The 23,653-nt window shown below is 34.2% G+C and overlaps 2 protein-coding genes across 3 annotated transcripts in view; both read left to right on the plus strand.

The window, feature by feature from the left end:
• Positions 1-745, plus strand: part of PolE1 (DNA polymerase epsilon catalytic subunit 1) — a 73,750-nt gene extending 73,005 nt beyond the window's left edge. Inside the window, exon 70 of the mRNA XM_080171579.1 lies at positions 59-745. Within this exon, the coding sequence (XP_080027705.1) occupies positions 59-104 (46 nt within the window). The 3' untranslated portion in view covers positions 105-745. The remainder of the gene's footprint in view (positions 1-58) is intronic.
• A 3,269-nt stretch (positions 746-4,014) lies between these two features.
• pns (DENN domain containing pinstripe) overlaps positions 4,015-23,653 on the plus strand; it is a 99,678-nt gene continuing 80,039 nt past the window's right edge. For both annotated transcript variants that reach the window (XM_080171583.1, XM_080171582.1), the window contains exons 1-21: positions 4,015-4,163; positions 5,233-5,393; positions 5,625-5,705; positions 7,106-7,183; positions 7,816-7,873; positions 8,257-8,368; positions 9,040-9,106; positions 9,598-9,638; positions 10,349-10,389; positions 11,028-11,105; positions 12,280-12,337; positions 15,476-15,550; positions 16,151-16,221; positions 17,248-17,340; positions 18,891-19,027; positions 19,412-19,449; positions 19,914-19,981; positions 20,953-21,030; positions 21,184-21,248; positions 21,658-21,722; positions 22,971-23,056. In XM_080171583.1, the coding sequence (XP_080027709.1) occupies positions 5,311-5,393; positions 5,625-5,705; positions 7,106-7,183; positions 7,816-7,873; positions 8,257-8,368; positions 9,040-9,106; positions 9,598-9,638; positions 10,349-10,389; positions 11,028-11,105; positions 12,280-12,337; positions 15,476-15,550; positions 16,151-16,221; positions 17,248-17,340; positions 18,891-19,027; positions 19,412-19,449; positions 19,914-19,981; positions 20,953-21,030; positions 21,184-21,248; positions 21,658-21,722; positions 22,971-23,056 (1,473 nt within the window). In that variant the 5' untranslated portion in view covers positions 4,015-4,163; positions 5,233-5,310. The remainder of the gene's footprint in view (positions 4,164-5,232; positions 5,394-5,624; positions 5,706-7,105; positions 7,184-7,815; positions 7,874-8,256; positions 8,369-9,039; positions 9,107-9,597; positions 9,639-10,348; positions 10,390-11,027; positions 11,106-12,279; positions 12,338-15,475; positions 15,551-16,150; positions 16,222-17,247; positions 17,341-18,890; positions 19,028-19,411; positions 19,450-19,913; positions 19,982-20,952; positions 21,031-21,183; positions 21,249-21,657; positions 21,723-22,970; positions 23,057-23,653) is intronic.

Consider the following 23,653-nt stretch of genomic DNA (forward strand, 5'->3'; position numbering starts at 1 on the left):
TACTTCATAATTAATAAAATATAACGAATTAAGGTTGTTTAATAGTCTTTTATTGTAGGATGAATTCTGATCTAACTCAAAAGTATGGAGTTCAAATCAAGTGAAATGGTAGGAAGATGTAGACTAAAAAAGCGCACAACTAACAAAAATGCCGCTATCATATCTTATTATTATTCCTGCCTAAATAAGTCACTATCAATCAATTATAAAAATGGGAATTAGGGGGCTTGACAAAACTGCGCAATAAGTCAAATTTGATGAGTATCTGAAATTAACAAGGCATTCTAAAAAAAAAATCTGAATACGCTTATTATTACCTATATTAGCACAAAATTTAACCCGTTACGCTTAAATATTATTTTAATTTACCTAAATAATCAATTCAAGAGTATTTGAAATTCCTTGGATCTAAGCAGAGCATTTGACAGTGTTTAGCTGATTTGATTGAAATAAAACTTCAATTAAAATGCTCTTGATTTGATTAAATAATGCACGATAGATGTATTTTTATGTATTATGCATGAATAATTTTAAAGGATAGAAATAGGTAAAGTTTTCTTGTAATTGCTGCAATGATTGCTTTTACTTACTTTTAATCCCTAGAAAATCAGCTGATTATGTAACCAATACGCTTTTAAATCATATTTTAGATTTTAGAATTATTTTATTTTTGTAACTTTGTGATTCTAATTATTAATTTTATTTTGCTTCATTATTTTAGTTTAAATAACATCTTTTATTTTCATTTTTTGTTTGTTTATTTCTTTCGTTGTACCTATTAATTTTGTTCCTTTAATTTTTGTTTTGTACATATGTTTTGTCTTATTTTTAGCTAGTATGCACCTTTTGAAATTCGTAGCTACTGTACAAGTTTGGTTTGTTGGTCGGTCAGATTGTTTACCATTCAGTGTTTCACCTTTGTAAATTTCATAAACATTTAACAAGCTAAGAATGGAAACAGAATTATAAAAGTTATTTGTCGAATCGTATTGTTGAAAGCTTTCCGCGGATATTAAAATAAAATAAAAACAGATTGTTTAGCCCCGAGGGGCCGAATGTACGGGCTAACAAAACTGGTATTAATATTATTAATAACTGAGATATTATGCATCCGACATTAGTAGTACTTTGGGACAGTTTTATAATAACCTTTTCTTATTTGTTGACTTCACAACCTTGATACTCTTAATGAAACGTTATTGGTTGGTTCATTAAGTTGAGTGTCCAAACGTTTCAACCACTAATTGCAATCTAGAGAATGAGTAATATTGAATGTCATAATTGGGGATGTACATTAATTTAACGGCCATTTTCTTATCCCCGGAGAGAGGGTACATCATTAGACTGTAAATTATATAAGTCCCCAAACTATTGCCTATAAATAATTCCTGATTAATTGGCTAAAAAACTTTGTGGTATTTATAAAAGCTTGATTAGGTTGTAGTTGTACAAACCAACAGCTTTTAACTTTTAATCTACAGAGGTGGATTCTTAAAAAAAGTTTGCCCCACTAATCGCAAAATTGTTTTCGTGATAAATCCACCAAAATCACATTAAAAATCTACAACAAAAAAATAAACAAAACCATATCAGGGTTATGAACATAAGATTTTATTTAATTTTTGTAGATTTATTATGTGATTTTAGGGGATTTTTCACGATGACAATTTTGCCCCACTAAGCGATTAGTGGGGCAGGAGGGATCCATTTGTCTTATTTGGTGTTGTATATCAATTGAATGTTCTTTGTCTTATCCCCTATGACCCCTGCATCAAATATTTTCTTAATTTGATTTACTAGATTTGAGGAAAAATAGTAAAAGATTTAATTAAGATTATTTGGAATTAAAAATGTTATAATGGAAAGATTTTATTAATTTAATAGAAGATACCAAATTTAATCAAATATTTTAGTTCATATTACTTTCTACATGCGCAATACCAAGGGGGAGGTAGGTTGTGCTAATATTCCGTAAAGGTGAGAGTTTTATGGCTTGAAAACAGTAGTAGAACGATAAAATTTATGTTAACTTAAAAAAAAAATTGTCTATGTATAGTTCTTTTTAATAAGGAATACACATATTTAGTGATATTATTTTCTACTACTGTTTTTAAGCCATAAAACTCGCACCTTTATGGAATTTTAGCACAACTTTTATTTTAGTGTTTATAACCTCGAGTTAATAAGGGATACATTACAAGATCTTAATATTTAGAGTATCCTAACTAGCGGATACGCTCCTAGAGGCCTCTAGGGGCACGTAAAATTATTTATTTTCAATCTATTTAAAAATCAGCTAATTACCAAAAATATATTTTGGCCGATAGATTGTGTTAGTTATGTTTTTAGCTAATTGCAAAAAATGTTTAAAGGCGGCGTATTTTTTTGTCGATTTCTCTGGGGAGGGTGGTGGTACCCTCCCCTAAAATAGTTAAAAACCTTCCCGGGACCTATAAAAAGCTACCCTGTTAACGAGAACCCGATCGATTCAGCGGTTAGCGAGATCCTTCAGTACAAACATAAAATACACAAACATCCTGTTACTCTATTAGAAGGACTAGCGGTTACGCCCCCTAGAGGCCTCTAGGGGCACTTGAGGAGGGGAGAGTCAAATTTAATAACCCAATTTGTTACTTCAGATTTTAAAAGAAAAAGTAAAAAATAATTTTTTTTAGGGGTGGGGATGATTTTTTTGTGGGGGGGGGAAGCCCACTCATTTTTAATTTTAGTTTTAAAAAAATTTTGGGGGGTAATTTTTTTCTATGGGCGATTTCTCTTGAGAGGGTAGTGGTTCCATCCACTAAAATAAGTTCTATTACACGTTATCTTTTATGCTGGCTCAAAAAATTTGGGTACTTATACTGAATTTTCAACCAAAATTAGGGATAGTCTGTGTTTTATCAACGGGGATATCGTTCATTGTCTTATCCCTTAAGATCCCTTAAGAGTAGAAGTGTAAGAAATAGAGAAGTAGGGTGTAAAAGACCTCAAATCATTTGGATTAAATCTAAAATGATTTAGACCTACCTTAACGATGCTGTTTGATAATGGGTTATTTAAAGGATTCCGTAAAACCCGGTGTCTTGTACTTTTAGAAAAGCTAGGTAAGAATTATAGATTCCTAGCAACAGGTGTTAATTCATTTGAATAAAGGGGGAGGTAGGTTGTGTTAAAAATCCGTAAGAGTGTGAGTAAGCTTCCAGTCAAAAGCAATTATTAAGTCTAACTTCTTAATATTTTCAAAACTCATAGTATAATTAAACGCATATTTAATAACAGTTAGACTTAATAATCGCTTTTAATTTGAAGCTTACTCACACTTTTTACGGATTTTTAAAACAACCTACCCTCCCCCCTTTTTAAAAACTTTACACGTTGAAAAAAAAACAATATATTTTAATATTTGTTTAATGGTAAGCATTACATTTGTTTTAAGATTTCCAGTTTTTTCTTAATGTTCACTACATCTCATGGATCTAAAAGGATCAGATAATGGCCTATGAATTGATGTACATCCCCCAATGATGTTAAACAAAGTTAACTCTAGGTAAGTTTGGACACTCAACTTAATGAACCAACCAAAGATGTTAAGCTAACGAATCATAAAATGTCGTATAAAACTTTGGGGACTAGTGAAATAAACAGCTTATTGTCCCCTCCCTCCCTTCCTGATTACTTCTAGTAGTAGAAATGTGGTATCAAACGCTTTGTTAACATCAAGGTGACGTCAATTCACCAAAATAATGTTGCTTTGGTTAATGGATTTAAAATCTGGATCATTCACCAGATTATCATGTACTTTAATAAAGTGAAACTCATATCTGGCTATATATAGCTTTACCCAATTACCTCCCCTACTACGGGACGAACGAACTGACCAATAAGTGATGTCCATGTTAGCAAGTTAAATTGACAATTTCCCCCCCGTCATAATATCAACGTGTATTTCATATTCATTGTTTGGTTAGATAGCCACTTTAGCTTATTCTTCTATGAAACAGGTATAACATCTTATAATTAACACCTTTACTTTTCTTTCAGAGTAATCTAGAATGTAAAATGCAAGTTGTTACAATAACATTAAACAAATATATCAAATAAAAATAAAAATTGAAAATGGTCTAAAATGTGTGAACCGTAACCAAGAATTTTCAACATTTCAGGCAAAAAAGATATAGGAGGTGGATGTAAAGAAAAATATTTGATTATTTATTGGATATTAAAGAAACTTCTGGCTATTAAAACCAGTGTTTCGGAGCCGAGAGCAGCAACATTTTTGGTGGAGCCGGATCCGGAGCCGTATTTTTCGTTAAAAACGGCTCCGGCTCCAGATAAGCTAAAAATTATTTTTTAAAGTAATATCATAATTTGGCAACGGTCTATTTCCATATAATAAACTGAAAAACTATTGTTACTTAACAAAAAGACACACATCCTTCTACTTTTATATAGCCTGCTTTAATCAAATAAAAGCAAAATATTTTATATTATTTAGGTATTTTTTTTTATCAAATTCAATAATGAACAAAAATTGATATATTTATTTTAAGGTAGGAGCCGGAGCCGCATCAAAATTAAACGGCTCCGACACCCTGGTTATCAACCTAATTCCTTTTGTAAACTCTTAATATTTTATATTATTTAGGTATTTTATTTTATCAAATTAAATAATGAACAAAAATTGATTTATTAATTTTAAGGTAGGAGCCGGAGCCGTATTTCCAGATACGGCTCCGCGGAGCCGGAGCCGCATCAAAATTATACGGCTCCGACACCCTGATTAAAACTGTCTAAATTAAGATGCCAATAACTTAAGATGGACGTTCAAGCTATTTTTCCGTAGGTGTACAAATAACATTAATTAAATTGTTCTGATGAGTGGTAAAACATTTAATTTTCAATAGCAAGGGCTTAGAATCTTGGCGCGAAGCTACTTTGTCCAAGATCCAATAAAAATAACCTTAGAATTTCAAAGGGTTTAAGGGGGGAGGGGGTTACGTCCCCAGCAAAAATTTTTTTTGGGTGTCGGGCATAATTTTAAAAGTAGGCAAATCTATTGTATTTCCAATAAAGGGTGAGGGTAATCTTAAGTTCTCCTCCTGATTAGATGATTCTTGTGAACATTCCACTGCACAAAAATTTCTTAATATGCACATTGATTAATTAAACCCATCCCCTTTAACTTTAAGCTTTGTACCTACCCTATTATATCTTTACCTTTGCCTAATTTAGAATACGGGTATAAAGTAAATATCAAAATGGCGCCAAACTAATACAAGTGTACGGGTACTTCCAAACAGCTGATTCAAAATGGCGGGTGACACCCACGTGTCTAACAGGGTTGTCCAATACTTTCTGGTGGCCGGACTTGATGTCAATATTGGACTAGAACCAGGGATGCCAAAATATATTTTGAATATGCGCAGTTACTCTATAACTAGAATTATCCGTATTTATCAATAACTTTAATAAAGGCTAAAAGAACACAAAGTAAAACATATCTTTTTGTTACAAGTCTTGCAATAACAAGCCTGTGCTTGTTTGTTGAGAAAATATGTAAAGACTTACAGACATAGTAAATTAATACAGTAGCTTCGCTTCTAAAACTATTTTGGCATTGGTCTAGATGAGCTTCATGCTTCCCTTGATTTTGCTAGCGAGGATACTTCGCCGTTAGACAGATCTTATAAACCAAGTATTGTCAGGTATAGAACTTTCCATGATTTGTCTATTTTTGTCCTTGTTTAAAAGGGGGGGGGGGGGTAATGTGGTGACTCATAGCACGACATACCTTCATCAACAAGAATTTGAAAAAATACTATGTCCCCCCGAGAAATGCAATAAAATATTTTTTTGGCGCATGTGGAAAATGGCGGTTAACGGCGGGAGCGGCAGTCCCGCCGGCGTTTTTATTTTAAAGAGACCAAAACATGGGGTTATTAGTGACATAACTAAAAACATATTACCCAATTATCTTGATAATTAAGGAGTGTCACCCAAAATAAAATTCCTGGTATGTGAGTCGTGTTACGAGTCACCACACCCACCCCATTTATAAAAAATTTAACCCTTAACGGTCGGGGGGGGGGGGGCGTCGAACGCCCCCCCATCCGGTTTTTTCTATCTCATTTTCTGTGTGTGAAAGATAAAGAGCCAAATCTGCTTGACTTTTTAAGTATGGGTATGACACATAACTGAGAGTTGGAATTTTTTTGAATATCTCCATCCTGGCGGGCACAGGATGCCAGCAAACCTGGCAGGGTCATCCAGGTAAAGAGCAAAAATATTTTTTTGACTAAAACAAAGCATTTTATCATACCAAAATACTAAAAAATCCTCTAGTAGTACATCCTTATATAAAATACAGGTGTTCAAGTCACTTTCAGGTTCCAGGTATGATCCTGCAGGTCCTGATCCTCCAGGTCTCCAGAAATCTTTAAAAAGCTCCTGTGGCCGTAATTTTTGACTTAGAGACTTCAAATTTTAAATTAAGCTTTTCTTACATGTCTACATAACGTATTAAAATTTCATAAAGATCCGCCGCCGTTTTCCCGCCGACCGCCGACTGCGGCGGCTGGCAGCTGCCAAGTACAGCTGCAGCCGCTGAAACTTATTTTTGAAATTTCTAATGTAAAATTTACATAAAAATAAACATTTTCTGGAAAAAAAATTTTCTTCTAGCTTCAAAAATAAGAAAGTTAAAGCCGTTTGAAATTTTTAAGTAAAAAAGACCTAAAAACAAAGGTTGTTAAATAAAAGGGTGAAGGAAGCGAAAATTGACTTAGACTTATAAAAGGTCGGAAATTCATTATCAAACCATGGACTTGTACAAAAAAATTTAGCCCTCTAGCTCTAATAGGAACTGAGATAATAAGGGGGGGGGGCGTTGAACGCCCCCCCCCCCCGACCGATTAAGGTGCGGCAAGGGGCCCGACTGTAAGGGGTTAAGTATATTATATTAGGCTTTTTATATTTAATAAAACATTTTTTCCTAGTTATTTCCACTACGAGAAATTTTAACTGTGAAAGAAAAATCTCGTGCCATAAATTAAAAGTTTTATAAAATAGAGTGTATCTTGCATTGACATATCCATGAATATTTTAGACATTATCCTGACACGTCGCAACAGAATCATTTCAATCCAGAAGCACTTTCTAGGCTTTGTTTGCCCGCGGGGTTAAGGTATGACATTGATTTAGATCAGATATAATGTAAGACGCATTTTTACATATTCTGGTGTTTAAATGAATAGAGAACAATAACAATTGCGTTTGTTAAATCATCAAGAAACATGGGCTGCATACCCTAAAAAATACATTATATAACCAATATAAAAAGTCTAGATGGTCAATTCCTTAATTGGACCAACAGCAAAACAGTTTCAGAATAATTTGACCACATTATTGGTTAGAAAGTGTACAAATTTTGGTTAAAAATGCAGTTAATTTTTCATTTAATTTGTAAAACAAGTTACCGGTTAATGGCTGAATTTCTCAAATTTACTGTATTATGGGATTGAATCATATAATCTTCGTGTTTGTACTTCTGTAGATCAGGCCTAGCTATTCTAACAATCAATTATACAAAAAATCACGAAACCTTTGGAATGGAGGTGGGGGTTTATCTTGTTTTTTCATGTAACTGAAGAGGGGTGGATAAGAAGGAGAGGAAAAGGGGAAGGGGAAATTTTTCTTTAGAATAGTTTGTCAGAATCACATTCCCTTTTCCCTGCTGTAGATGAAAAGTCATCTATCGTTTTAAACTATTTTCAATGTTAAGCTTTTATAGATGTATAATCATTGTTTTTAATTTAGATTCACCAGTGATAGATCTCGCTACCCACCCGCCTGTCATCCTTTCAGTCTAACCAAGGTAATGTAATAATCTAGAAATAAAATAGCCTAAAACCTTCCAGGGAAATATGTGAAGCTTTCCTAAAAAGGAGAATCATATCGGTCCAGCAGATTTATTTGAATAATAAATCTATAAATAAAGATGTATAACCAGACAACTACCTGTTCCCCTGTTGGGGACCTTTTAGTATCTGCCAGCAAATTGGCTTCTGCTTTTTTGTTGCGACTTGGTTTTTAATATTTCCAATGCTATTGGTTGATTTTCAAAGACCCCATCGCGATCAAAATTCGAAACAGAGTCCTCGGGGCCGGGACATACAGTTATTTAACCCCTTCCCCCTCTTATATTAGAATGACTATTTTATTTTTAAAATGAACTACCTAACCTCCCTAATTTTGTAGGAGGATGGAAGTAGGCTGTGTGGCTTCAGTCTTGTTTATCTTGAAGAAGTGAAGGATATGAATATTTGCCATGCAATGCATTCCGCCCAAATGAAACAGTCGACGGGAAAAGGTAATTGTAGAAAATTCTCAAATCTTAAATTTAAATAGGTAATTGTCATATCTAAAAATATATTATTTTCAATTACCACCATGGCAAGCAATGGCAAAAATATTAATTTCTTGACAGCTCTTGTCAACAACGAAATTCATTCGAAAAATAGTCGCGAAACCTATGCGTGATTTTCAGCTGTCGTTGGGTGGGGAGGCAACACTAGAATTGACGAACTTTTTACCTGCCCCCCCCCCCCCCCCCAAATGTTATTTTAGATCTATTTCGCTTGTTGGCTATACCTTATTTTTTATTTCTTGCCATCATGGTAGTGTTTTGAAATAAAATTCCTATATAAACAAAAAGTTCTTTTTTATGCTAATAAACTTTTTAAAAGTTTTTCTTTCATCTAAATAGTTACACTTTTTCTCCTGACAGATTGAAAATTTTAAAAATCTTCCAGTTAAGAGATGAATTTATTAACTACAAATTTAGGGAGTGTTTATTTGGAAATGATGATTTACCCCGTTCCTATTTTATTGAAGTAGCCACTTGTGCTCTATTTAAGAAATATAAAACTGAACAACCCACATAATAAAAATCTTCCAATTTACAACAACAACAAAAATCTTCGAATGTTTTTGTAAAAAAAATCTGTGTTTTAAGTTTTTATTGTTTACATTCTGATTTAGATTGTGACACAATAAAGAAGAATGAAAGAATAAGACCCAGCTCCGTTGGACGTCCGTCTACAGCTAGGTAGGTTAATCTTTACATAAAAGAAATAGGATGTCCGTATGTCTGTCTGTTTGTTTGTACCGAAGGATCTCGCTGACCTTGGATTTGAAATGGTTCCCCTTCACAATGTAGCTTCTCATAGGTACTGGTAAGGTTTATAACTATTTTGGGTTAGTGTACCACCATCCTCCCAAGAGAAATTAACCCTAGAAAATTAATAATAACAAAGTGTTGATAGAGGCCTCTAGGGGCGTATTAGTTAAGTAGATTTTCATCTAAGTCTTATAATTATATTTCATCCATAGACGTCTAAGAGTGACAGTAAATGGGTGTTTGTTTACCCCCACTAAAATTTTGAAACCACTCATTTTATCCCCCTCAGAATAAAAAAAAATGAAAACCCCTTACACCTCAAACCTTTGAAACCCCTTAAATAAAAGCATGGACATCTCTTATTTCATCTATGTTTCTTTTACCAATGTTTACTTTATTGATTTATTTTTAATTTTTAGATCTAGATCCCTACCAAGGCATTATACAACTAGATTATCAGGTAAAAATAGTCTGTCTTGCCACTATATGGACTATAGCCTATTTTTTAATTTTTACTTACAAGTTTGATGGTCTTCCGGGCATAATTATTCTTGTTTGAATATAAGGTTTTTTTTAATGCAACCATCTCGTAATCAATGAGTAAATGGCACTTATAATTCGAATTTCGATCTGAAATTTTGCATGAGTACTCCTTGGTAGGTCTATTTTCCCTAAATCGAACAAAAAGTTGAAAAAGTTACGACTGGCGGCTCAGCCGTTTAGCTGGTTTTTGCCTATTTTCCGGGCAAATTCATCAATAAATACGTAGGAATCAACTTTTTAAAACATATTTTTGGTTTAATTTTGTTAAATGATAGCAATAACCATTTTTAAAATTTCTAGTACCAACAGCTACCGGCTTGAACCGTTTGATAACGTTTGGTACTCAAATTTTCAAAAATTGAGAGAATAACGCAAAAAAAATTTTTTGTTAGAGATTTTTTATTTTTTTTTTTGGGGGGGGGGGGGTATTTACCCCCCAAAATTGTTTGGGGAGGTAAATACCCCCTGCTAAATAATAGGGGTAGATTTTAAATGGGAGGGGGGGGGGGGGGTAAAATGAAAAAAAAATTTGGAGTGCCTACGGCACCCCCAAATTCGTTAAGGGGGGTAATCCCCACTTCCCCCCCCCTTGGACGTCTATGCTCTGTTCTATTGTTTTGTTTTCAGGATCTAATCTTGATTTGTCTGGCGGTGGGTCAACTTATGACTACAGGAAAAACTTTTGAAAAATTTTGATTAAATGATAAAATTGATCAAAAGTATACCTACGAAAAATTGGATCAAAATCAGCAATGGGAGAACAGATCTATAGTATAGACGTATATACAGACAACTACCTCCCTTCCTTTTTCAAAGACCCCTTTCGTCTGCTTTAAATTATTTTCTTCTACTTGGCTTTGTTAACATAAGCGACACCATTGGTTGATTTTCAATGACCTAATAGAAATGTTGCACCACAAGATGTTAGCGATGTGGAGATACAGTTAGTTAACTCTTTCTCCCTTTGGTGTTTTACTCTAATAATGGGAGAATATTACTTCGTTTAAATTAATTCTGATACATAATGTGTGTGATAAATAAAACAATGAATATAGGATATATTGACAGGGGAAAATTTGTCGTCAATTTAGATTGCCAAAATGGACCTCATTTATTGGTAAGTGTTCATTCAGTAGGAGAAGATGGGGTAAAAGCTGTGGATGAGGGGTATCGTTATTTTAGCCCGCTGCGAGCATTAATTTAATAAGTTAGAAATTTAAATAAGCTGACAAAAACAAAGCTGTAGTCCATTTATCTAAAATCAGTCTATAATTTACTAAAATAAATTTTAAAAAGTTGATATTTGTACAGGAAAGATACTTTGTATGGAACTAGATCTATAGCTATGATTTGTAGTCTACCCTTCATCTACGCGGCTAATCAGGCATTTTATACAACAATTTATGGTAGGCTGATATGAGGACGGGATACACAACTGATATAACTGATATCCGGCATAAGAAATCAGCCGGATATCCGGTACCCGGCCAAAAAAGTATCCGGCCCTACCCTAGTATTCATGGTCACACGCCCTTTAGAAAACCAACTCTTTGATTGCACGACCTTTGTTAGGAAGTCCTAACTGTCCATGGTAATTAAATGCGTCTGTTTCGGCCAAGGCATTCTCTCTACTCTTAACTATTTATGTCGCGTACCTGACATAGCAGCAGAACTAACCACTTTTATGACGCAGTGTTTGGCCGAGAGTCGAGCCTAATAGTACTTGCCCGGCAACAAGGGGGGGGGGGGGGAGTTTTGACACAATTGCGTAAACAGTGAGTATAGGCTTTATCTTTGGACTGAGAGGATAGGTTATTAGGGATAAAATCATTCGTATATGATGAATGATTTTATCTCTTTGTACAGGTAAAAATTAAAAAAATAAATTTTTTTTGAAGAGTTAGAAGTCAACCTATTAACAAAATATGCATATTTTTGAATGTTATTCACATATTTGAAGAAAAAAATACATATTTTGTTTCATACGTTGACTTCTAACTCTTCAAAAAAAATTTATTTTTTTTATTTTTAACCTGTACAGAGAGGACCTGGAGGTCCGCAGCTCCTGAACTTGGAGGCCTATCCAAAAAATCTTTAAACTTGGGAAAATCCATCATATAAGAATGATTTTATCCCTAATAACCTATCCTCTCAGTCCAAAGATAAAGCCTATACTCACTGTTTACGCAATTGTGTCAACCCCCTCCCCCTTTATGTTAGTTAGACTTTAGAAAAGCTTTTGATTTATATTTGACTTGGTACGTCTTTCAGTTATATAGAATCATTTCGTTTTCTATGGCTGTTTTCATTCTTGTTTATTGAAAACAAATACGTGCCTTTCTTAAATAGATTATTAACTTTGCTGATGACTAGGGTGTAGTCGGATACTTTTTTTGGCCGGATATCGAATATCCGGCTGATTTATAATGCCGGATATCTGGCCAACTCAGCATATCCGGCCTTAGAAATCAGCTGGATATCTGGTATGGTATTTTCAATATCCGGATATCCGGCCGAACCCTGCTGATGGCTTTGTTTTATAAAATTGATTGATCCAGGTTCTGAATTCAATATATCGGTTCATCAATAAAACAGACTTTGATACTTCAGTGCTAGGTAAGTTTTATTAGGGTTGGCAATCCGTCCAATTTTTGCACCGGATTCGGAGTTTTACAAAAATTCAAAGATGAAACGGATTAATCCGTGGATTCCGGATTTTTATTTTTTGACGGATTCCGGATGATTCTAGCAATATTTTAAAAGGCCTTTTTAAAAATAATTTAAGGGATTAAATTTTATCGGGTACTGGGAAGAATTTAAATCTGCGTTTTTTTTTTCTTTATATTTTCACTTTAGCTTTTCTCCAATTCTAGTCCCTACAGCGGCCAAAATGACTTTGTTAAAAAATAAAATATATATTCGGACCAAAAAACTCAAGACGCTAATTTTAGCCTAACAAATCCGCTATTAAAATAACGAAATTCCGGATTCGGATTCTGGATTCAAAAATTGTCCATAAATTGGCCGGATTTTGGATCCCGGATTCGGATTGCCAACCCTAAGTTTTATATTAGCTTTGCTTTACCTTTATAACGTAATAGGAGGACAAACCATCTAGGATCAAAACGGATCTTTAAATTTTCTAAGCATGGTCTACAGTAAAAATTAGATCCTTATTGTTTTTTAGTAGCGAAGCTACTCAATAATTTGAAATGTCCGTCCGTCCGTCCCGTCTGAGACAGAAAGGGGGAAACGTGATTTTCTCGGCTCCTATTAAAGATAGAGAGGGAAATTTTTAGGGATTAAATATGCTAACAGTCTTCATATTTTCACCAAGTTTCATAAGGTTTGTCAGTTGGTTGGAGTGCTAGATCGATGCCTACATTTTTAAGTTTTCATAATTTTCTCAACTCCTATTCAACATAGACGGCTGAAATTTTCAGGGATTAAATACTTTCTGCATACCTTTATTAAGTTTTATCGAGATTTGCTTATTGGTTGGGGTGCTAGTTCGATTCCTAGATTTTAGGTTTTCATGATTTTCTTTACTTATATCTGAGATAGACGGCTGATATTTATAGGGATTAAATAAGTTCACAATTTACTTATCCCCACAAAGTTTTATTAGGATTTGCTAACTTGCTGAGGTGCTAGATCGATTCCTAGATTTTCACATTATAAATCATACCTACAAGGTTACGTGATTTTTTAGTTTAAAGTTTTTTATGAAACTCCAATGCAGTTAATTTTTTCCAGATATCCATCCATAATTTTTGAGCTTCGCTACTTTACTTATGGATGTTGTCATCCTTGTTTAATTAAAGATTTTATTACATATTTTACAAGATTTAATTAAATAGATATTTGTTTTATATATTAGGTAGTTTTTATCCAAAATTAATTTTATACCAAAAAATAATCTCCAAGTTATTTATAATACAAAGTAGTCTCTCTGTCCGTCCGTCCGTCCGTCCGTCCATGTGTCCCTTAAGATCTCGGTAAAAACTGAACCGATCGGATTCTACTCTTCAGGAAATATACCTACAGGCCCTGTGGCGGTTTTAGGCTATTTTTTGGGAGTAGGGTCACCTCCAACCCCCCCAAAACTGAAAAAATTCTCCCCCATTTTTTCCCAAAAAGTTCGAAATTTGTGTGGGCACCTGCAATTTTTTTTTAATTACCTCTTGGGGCAAAGCCCCTAGAGGCTAGGGGCAAAGCCGCTAGTAAGGACAAAACCTACTAATTTCTAAATAAGCCTTTAGTTTCATCTAAGATACCTATATGTCCCCCTAGTACGTTTGACGATTTGTTATATTCTTTGTCTATCAGTCTTTTTAAAAGCGAAGTTTTTCTATAATTAGGGGCGGTCAGTCAGTCAGTCTGTCCGTCCTTCCGTAACGGATAGCTTTTTTCGTTAATCTAGGCATATTAGAATTGTCCTATCGATTTCAAACTTTGCATGGTGATTCCTGAAGTAGTTAGGTACGATTTAGAAAGCGTAGCAACTCTATAATCGTCATTAGAATGTCCGTACGTCCATTTTAAACATGTTGCTTTTTTACTTTTAACAACAATTTTCTATGTGATAAAATCACCCGATTGATCTTATTTTTTGGATTACTGATTCCTACTACAACAAGGTACAATATTTTTAGCGAAGCATCTCTATAATCAAGTCCTAAAAATGTCAGTATGTCCTTAAACAGAATTCTGTAATTAAGAAGTTTTGTAACAAATTTACGTATAATTTTGTCAAAACTTATATTCAAATTTTGTATATTCAGTTCTGACATTCTACAAGAGTTAATGTTCGTCTGTCATACCGTTTCAGAGCTTCGCTTTTATTGATGCTGTCATCCTTGATATGATAATTTGTGATATAAACTAGAGAAGGAGGGGATATTGGACTGTAAATTATAATACATCATAAACAATTCTCTCATTTGCTGTCTGAAAACTGGATAATTATTATTAAATCTTATTAGTACCTAGGGTCTAAAATTTTCAACCCACAATTTTAATCTACTCAAGTTTATAGGTCATTGTCATATCCCTAAAGGTCCATAAATATGTATTACCTAAGTAAAAATGTTTTGAATGGAACTGTTTTATTCCCTGGAAATCGTTAATTTTAAATAACAATGGATTCAATATTTTTGTACATCCTGTACTAATTATTTTTTATAATCTTTTGTCCATTTCATTCTCATTATTTGAATTAATTTAAACCTCTGGTGGTTTTCCTCAAAGTTGATAGCGAGCGCAGAAACCTCGCTCCTAGTTTTAAATATAAATTTAAAATAACGAAATTTATATTGCCAACCCCTTCGGGGACTATACATGCGCTGAGCTAACCCTGGATAACCTAGCCTTAATAAAAAGTACAAACTAAAAATCCCTCTTGTTTAATTTCTTTTTTTCGACTTGGACTTTGAGGGATCAAAAAGTAGAAACAGATTTTCATAACTTTATTGAATGTTGTTTAACAATAGGTAGTGGAATTAAGAGAAGATTATAAGAAAAAACCTCTGTCAAGCTGTTTCAAAGATCTTAAATAACATACAAACAAAACATATCTACTTTTATAAGAGAATCAACTTTACAAGCGACCGATTGTTTATGAACGATTTTTTCTTTTTGTTCCCTTATTTTAGGTAATTATTTTGCATCTATATTTAGTATTTATCAACTTTTGAATCGTACATATCCTTTGGTTTGCGATTAAAAAAAAGCATCGTATTGTGTATATTTTAGAATCCTTCATCTATAATCTGTTATATGATATCCCGATACCCTCACCTGGACGTTCCATTAGATTCTGGTCTTTAGGTAAGTCAAAACAAATTTTTATAATATTTTTAAACTATTAATTGTCAATTTAAGATGGTTTAATTTGAACTGAACAAAATTATGTGTTTGATTGTATACTAATATAAAAGAAACAGGATGGCTGGTTTGTTTGTGTAAGGATATCTCTAACAGGTAAACCGATATTGGTTGCCTTTCAGTGAAGCTTCTCACATGTTTATAACTTTTTGGGGGGCGGATACCACCAGTCACCACCCTCCCAAGAAAAATCGCCACTAAATAATACCAACCCCCTAAAAAAATTACTATTTTTAAAAACAATAAAATGGAGGGCCCCTTTTCTTAATAGTTTCTATTAGTTTGGGACATAGCCGTTGTTATTTCATAAAAATGTGACTCTCCTTTACAATATTAAAGGCGGACCCTCGGGTTAAACAAAACTGAGCTGGATCTTTAAATCATTTAGCGGTGAGCCAGATCGAGGTGAGCCACCCCGATCTGGCTCACCACTAAAATGTTTTAAAGATCCAGCTCTGGTATTAATCAGGATTTTCATTTTAATATCTGCGGAAAGCTGTCTATAATACGATGCGATGAATAAAAATTAATGTTTTTGTTAAGGCCAAGTAGCTACAATAAGTACACCAAAGTTACCACATGAACAAGAGCTTTTTGATTATCCTTTAATACAGGTAAATCCTTATAATAAAGTAACAGGATATTTATGTGTGTGTCTGTCTGTCTGTACCGAAGGATCTGCCTCCCGCTGAACTGATATGATTCTCCTTTTCAGGGTAGCTTCTTACAGGTCAAAACTTTTTTGAGGAGGGTACCACCATGCCCTCAAGGGAAACGCCCCTAGAAAAAAAATTACCCACCCCCCTCAATTTTTTTAAAAACTAAAATTAGATAGGTATAGGAGGGCGATCGACCCTACCTCAAAAAAAATCACCCCCCACAATTAAAAAAAATATCTTTAAATCTAAAAGTGCCCTAGAGGCCTCTAGGGGGCGTAGTCGCTAATATATTATATATAGATTTGAAAAGGACAAACAAGACTGGATATAAAATAGATATATTGTCAGTGGGAAAATTTGTCATTAATTTAGGTTGCTAATATGAACCTCTTTTATTGGTCAGTTAGTTAATCCTGTAGGAGGGGGGAGGGTATGGGGTAAAGATGATTGATCTCTTTTATTGGTCAGTTCGTTCATCAATTAGGAGGGAGGGGATGTGGTAAAGGGGGTTGATCACCAATAGAACCAGTGCTTTTTGATTGTAGTGGAATAGTAAAACACAACAGGCTATTACTACCTATTGCCTTTTCGTGTTACGCTCTAGATAAAGCAGCAGTAAGTATCATGTTTAAAGTCTCTGGTATGACGCATTGTGGTTCGGACACGAAACCGGCACCTCCCGGACAAAAATACCTGTTCCCCATTTAATTTTGAGCTTGATAGTTTTTGTAATTTGTCGACTTCCATTTCAGTAGCAACATGTTTTTTTATGCTTTTTATAACAAAAGGTATTTAGTTCCTATTTCTTCCACAATTTAAAACATTTGTTTTCTCGTCATTTGTATGTCCCTTTGGATATCTAAAACGATGGTCTGCCAAAAGTTTGTCTGTCCGTCTGTCCGACATTGTAATAAATATGAGCGGCAAGTGGATAGATAGATATTCTTATTACTCCACAATAACTGAATATTTATTATTTAGTTTTTTGATGTCCTTGGAGTAGAAAATTCTGTGAAACTGTTGACCTGCGTTCTTTTGGAACATCAGATCCTTGTTTTCTCTTCAGATCCTCAGGTAGGTCCTTTGATGATACGATCTTTGTCCGCAGGTTATAACTTGCATGGTAAGATGAACAAGCAGCGTCTTTGGTTTTGTCCGATAATGGATGTAGAATATACATGGATTTTATTTAAGTTGCTAACATGGAACTCATTTATTGGTAAGTTTGTTCATCCATAAGGAGGGGATGGGGTAAAGAGATTGATAGGGGGTATCGTTATTTTAGCCTTCCTTGAGTTTCACATTATAAAAGAACATGAAAATCTGGTTTAACATCCAAGTAATAATAAATCCATTTGTCTGGAAATCATTAGCAATATCGAAAAAGTAGCGGTATGATCCCATACAATAACGTAGTAAGTTGTGTATGCCAGTTAAGATCTAGAAAACGTCTGAACCGGCTATTAAAAAAATCCTCCAAAGAACTTGATTTGATTTATTGTTAGTGAATAAGATACGTTTATTGTTTATTTATTATATTTCCAAATCTTAATTATAAGGATGCAAATTGATATTTTTATTGTTTAAATCAATGAATGTATTTTTAATCAAAGTTTGCAAAAAAAGATACATTTGCTGTTATTTTTCTTTTTTATTTACTTCTAAGAAGTTTCTATTTTAAAATGTAAATTGATAGGTACAATGTTTTTCATTAAATTGCTCAAATGAATCTTAATATTTATGCATTTATCTACCGATCTATATATCTTTCTATTTGCTTGCATATAATTCTATGTCTTTTTCTATTAGGTAGATATTATCTATCTAGCTTTTGATTTTGTTATGTTAGTCCTTCACGGCTCGCAAAATGTTTATCTGTTTATCTATCTATCTATCTAGAAATTAATGTTGGTATTTTAGTTCTTTATGGCACTATTTTACCTGTACCAATGTTTATCTGTCCATCCATTTATCTGTTTATTCATCTATCTATAAATTAATGTTGGTATGTTAGTCCACCATGAACCTCTGTGCCCCCTCCCAATGTTTATCTGAGATCTTGGACAAAGTAGCCTTAGACAAAGTAGCTTCAGACAAAGTAGCTTCCGGACATTTACTTAAGAAAAGTAGTCTCCTAAGGAAAGTAGTCTCTACTGTTAATAAAGGTCATGGCTGCAGGTTAGGTAATAGACTAGGGGGGCCGAGCGCCCGCGGCTAGGACCTTTATTAACAGTGGAGACTACTTTCCTTAGGAGACTACTTTTCTTAAGTAAATGTCCGGAAGCTACTTTGTCCTGAAGCTACTTTGTATTAAGTAATATAAAGGTAATGGCTGCAGGTTAGGTTATAGGCTAGAGGGATGAGCGCCCGCGGCTAGGTCCTTTATTAACAGTGTCCGGAAGCTACTTTGTCCTGAAGCTACTTTGTCCTGAAGCTACTTTGTCCGAAGCTACTTTGTCCGAGGCTACTTTGTCCAAGATCCTTTTTTATCTGTCTATCCATTTATCTGTTTATTCATCTATCTACAAACTAATGTTGGTATGTGAATCCATCATGACGCTGTGTGCCCCCTTCCAATGTTTATCTGTCCGTCAATTTATCTGTCTATCCATCTATCTATCTAGAAACTAATGTTGGTCTGTGAATCCATCATGGCGCTGTGTGCCCCCTTCCAATGGCCCCACGTGTATGTTCCAATTTTGCCGCCAAATTTGGAGAATTTTCTGGACGCGCCCGTCCCATATATTATGGGATTGCTAAGGTAACATTTTTTGTTGAAAATAAATATTCAGTGTATATGCGTTGGTCAGTATGTTTATTGATCTGTAATTTATTTCTGTTTTATCTAAATATGTATTTTTAAAAAAATTGTTTTTCAAGATAACTGGAAATCGTTTTACCAAAAGCCATCATAACCGCCAATAATAACTCAAATTACTAAAAACATCCCAAGGACCTTGTACCGACTCTCAAATGGGTCTTTGAAAATCAACCAATAGTTTCGGTAATATTAACACTGCCAAGTAGCAGAAAACAATTTGCTAGCAGACAAAAAGGTCCTTGAAAAAGGGGGACAGGTAGTTATCTGTATATAAATCGTTATTATAGATCTGTTTCCACTACATCTAACAATATTCTTGTTTAGGAGAACACATGACATGAACTTGTACAGTCGGGCAGCAGGTAAAAAAAGAATAGATTACAAGGAGTTTAGGTCAGGTACTCGCTGGTTCTCCCCTAGCATCTAGGTCCAACTCTGCATAAAATTAATAGGGTAAACAAAAAAGCCTAAAAACCACCCCAAGACTAAAATCTAAAAATCAGATGATTAGCCTAAACCATACCTGTTATGAATCTTCAATAAAATGGAGAACTCAATCGGTTCAGTAGTTACCCTAATCTTAAGCTACAGACAAAAAGCCTTACTACTTTATTAAAAGGATAGTGAATGTAAAGTAAGGGCATAACTTTAGGTCATGGAATATTTGAGTTAGATGTAAAACACTAAAACAAGGCTTTATTTTTAAAAATTTAGTTGGCATTAAGCGTATTTTGAGATAGGCGTTTTTAGATATTGGCGCTTTCTGAGATGACCCTTTAAGTTCCCGCGCAGTAGATATTTTCTGCAATTATAATTACTTTTTCAGTGTGTATTGTGGATATAGATTCTGGAGAGCTGGAGTTTCCAGAAGAATTACCTGGATTTCCTTATGAACAGGAACAGTCACTGTCAATCATTTTCTATGCAATTTGACATTTTACAATAATTCCATAGAAATAGTTATCATGGAAAGAAACGAAGTAGCGGGTTTCATCGTATTTTCACAGTAGCTTTTGTTAGGTTATTTTAGGTTAGGTTAGGTAATTAGAGTAAAACACTAGAGGGAGAAAGGGTTAAATAACTGTATCTCCCAATCGCAATCACCTTGCGCAACCTTTCTATTGGGTCATTGAAAATCAACCAATGGTGTCGCTTATATTAACACAGCCAAGTAGCAGAAAATGATTTAGAAGCAGACGAAAGAGGTCTTTGAAAAATGAAGGGAGGTAGTTGTCTGTATATACATACATCTATACTATATAGATCTGTTGTTAGTAAAATGTTTAATGATTGCCCCACAGGGTTAGACCCCCCCCCCCCCGCAGGTTCCAGAAATTTGAAAAAGCTGTAGTGAAAATTCGACGAAACCCGCTACTTCATTTTCTTTCCATTACCTATAAATTGTTGTCTTTTTATGGCTAATAAAGTTAAAGAATAGAGGGGGCAAGAGTTAAGCAGCTGTACCTCCACCGATCAAAGGTCCCTCAATCATAGACGTCCAAGGGGGGGGGGGGTAAAGTGGGGATTACCCCCCCTCCCCCATTTAAAATTTACCTCTACCTTGGGGGTGCCGTAGGCAACCCCATCCATTTAGGAGGGGGTAATTACCCCCCCCCCCCAAGCAAATTTTATCCCCCAGAGTAAAAATTTTGTGGGGGGTAAAAAAAATTTGCGGCGCGCTTTGCGCGCCATTTTACCCCCCCAAAAACGAATTCCCCCCCCCTTAAAAAAATTTTACCCATCCCAAAAAAAAAGCTTGGACGCCCCTGCCCTCAATGCAACATAGTTGGTTTGAAGATTTGTCAACTTACACTATTAAAATGCCAAGTTTTTACATGTTTTTCAAACTGACTGTTTTGAAAATCCAGGAGTTAATCCAAGAAATAGAATCTGTGATAATACAATTTGGTGGCAGAGAAGGTGTTTCTATGCTGAAATCTCAGGTGAAAATCTTCTTTTTTCTCACCATTTGCTTTTTGTTGCTACTTTAGATCGGATTAGGTTAGGTTAAAATAAGGGTTTTCTGTGTTCGACACCAAGAAGTCTTAGCGTGTAAATTCTTATAAAGTCCAAAAAATAAGAACTTTTTGTTTTAGGCAGCAGAACAGCTTGAACAGGGGAACCTAAACCAAAGAAGAGGACTAGATTCCTCTATGGACAGGTATAATAAAAAAAATATAAAAAACTTACAAAAATATTCTACACAATTTTATATTTTGTTGCGAAATAATCCTTACAAAAAGTAACATGGTCTGTCTGTGTGTACCGAGAGATCTCGCTAACCACTGAGCCAATATGGTTCTACTTTTTAGTTTAGCTTCTCATAAGTCCTGGGAAGGATTTTAACTACATATTATAATGGGGGGAAGGGTAACACAGCCCTCATAAATAAAAAGTCCCTAGGAAAAAATGACACTCCATTTTTTTTTACTTCTATTTAAATTTAAAATATAAAGTGTGGGGTTGCTACTAACCCTCCACTTCAAGTGCCCCAATAGTCTTCTAGGGGCGTAGCTTCTGGTTTAAGATAAAATAACGATGTTTAATTGTTTATTATTATTTTTTTTAAGATTAAATCAAATGATTGATCAGCTCGAGTCCACACTTAGAACCCCAACTAAACAATCTGTTTCAAGTAAGTTGCATAATTCTTTTTTTAAAACATTTATTAAAAGTGTTTACAATAGATATATAATTACTTGGATATTGCACCAGATATTGCAGCTGGCTAATATATCCTCTACTCCATCACTTCCCCTCCTACTGGAACAACTAATAAATTAACAGTGAACACTCTTTTAGCAACCTAATTTGAAAACAGAATTTCCTCTGGCATAATATCCACGTATTAAAGGGTGTTAAAAAAAAACGATCGCTTCACTCTTTTCAATATAAACCCCAAAGTTTTGGTCAAAAACTAACAAAAAATGGCCCAATTCATGTCCAAGCAATTACAATGAGAAAAAACTATTAAATTTTGATTTCTACTCACCTCTCCTGAGCACTACAGATCGATTCCTAGCCCTTGTGGAGAATTTTTCCTTACATGGAGAGTGCATATTTTATGACAAATTTTTACAGTTTTGTCTTTTTTTAAAAAGAATTAATTGTCTAAAGTACTTGAAATCGTGAAGATAGACCCCAAAATATTCAAAGTTTTTTTTTATGGGGCATATTAAGATCTTTCCATAGACGCCTTAACCAGATTTCTAACTCAATTCTTGCTAATTTGGCATCAAAAGGACAAACCCATTAAACATTGAGACATGACGGCTCTGTCTTTTAAAAAAAAGAACAAAATGTCTTTAGTACTTAAAATCTTGTAGATAGACCCCATAATGTTTAGAATTTTTGATGGGGCATGTCAAAATCTTTCTATAGCGCCTTAACCAGGTTTCTAACATAATTTTAGCCATTTTGGCATCAAAAAGAAAGATCTTTCAAACATCAAGAACTAGAGAGACCCGTCATATCTCAATGTTTGATGGGTCTGTCTTTTTTATGCCAAATTGGCTAGGATTGAGTTAGAAACCTGGTTAAGGTGTCTATAGAAAGGTCTTTACATGCCCCATCAAAAACTCTGAACATTATGGGGTCTATCTACACGATTTATAGTATTTAAGACGATTTGTTGATTTTTAATCTCCATGTAAGGAAAAATTCTCCACAAGGGCTAGGACTCGAGCTGTATTGTTCAGGAGAGGTAAGTAGAAATCAAAATCAATAATGTTTCCTAATTGTCATTGCTTGGACATGATTTGGGTAATTTTTTTTAGTGTTTGACCAAAACTGTAGGGTTTATACTGAAAAGAGTGAAGCGATCGGTTTTTTTAACACCCTTGATATATCCACCCATTCTGCTTATTATGCCGTCTTTATTTAGGTAATGATCATGAGGGAGATTTACGCTTGAATGCAGTTCTTCGTGAAGTCTTTCTAAACCGGTTTGTTCACATGTTTCACAGCTTCCAGGAAAATTTAATTCTTTTTCTCGTATTCATTTGAATCCGGTGGATAGGAACCGTTTCTCATGAATACGAAAAAACTATGTCTAGCATCGTATTTTATCCAGTTTTCTACGAATATAGAAATGTACAATCATAAAATTAAAACTAGTTTTTTTAGCCGGTGCCTTCGGCACCACGGGGCTAAAAAAACTAGTTTTAATATTATAATTGTAGATTCTATATCCGCGGAAAGCCGTTTATAATACGATACGAGAAATAACTATTAATATAAAGAAATAATAAAATTAAAGTGATGGTTTTATGAATTGTATATTTCAAGATAAAAATTCTTATACCTATGTAGTTACTTGTTGCTAAAATTTCGGCGGAAAGGGGGGGGGTGCAACCGCCGTTTCTTTATAGCTAATGTAATGCCAAATTTAAAATCTGTTGAATTTCTTTGACTTTTAGTTTCGATATCTAAAAGTATCAACCCCCCCCCCCCCCTTTAGACTTGTTTGTACATTTTATGTTTAGACTTACAAAGAAATGCTCTGCTTATAAAGTTCCGACACCCTACAAATTTTATTATTCGTTTGTCTTTCATTCTCATTTTAGA

Source organism: Acartia tonsa, chromosome 9 (genome assembly GCF_053477335.1).
Source record: "Acartia tonsa isolate MP-2025a chromosome 9, ASM5347733v1, whole genome shotgun sequence".
NCBI lineage: Eukaryota > Metazoa > Arthropoda > Copepoda > Calanoida > Acartiidae > Acartia > Acartia tonsa.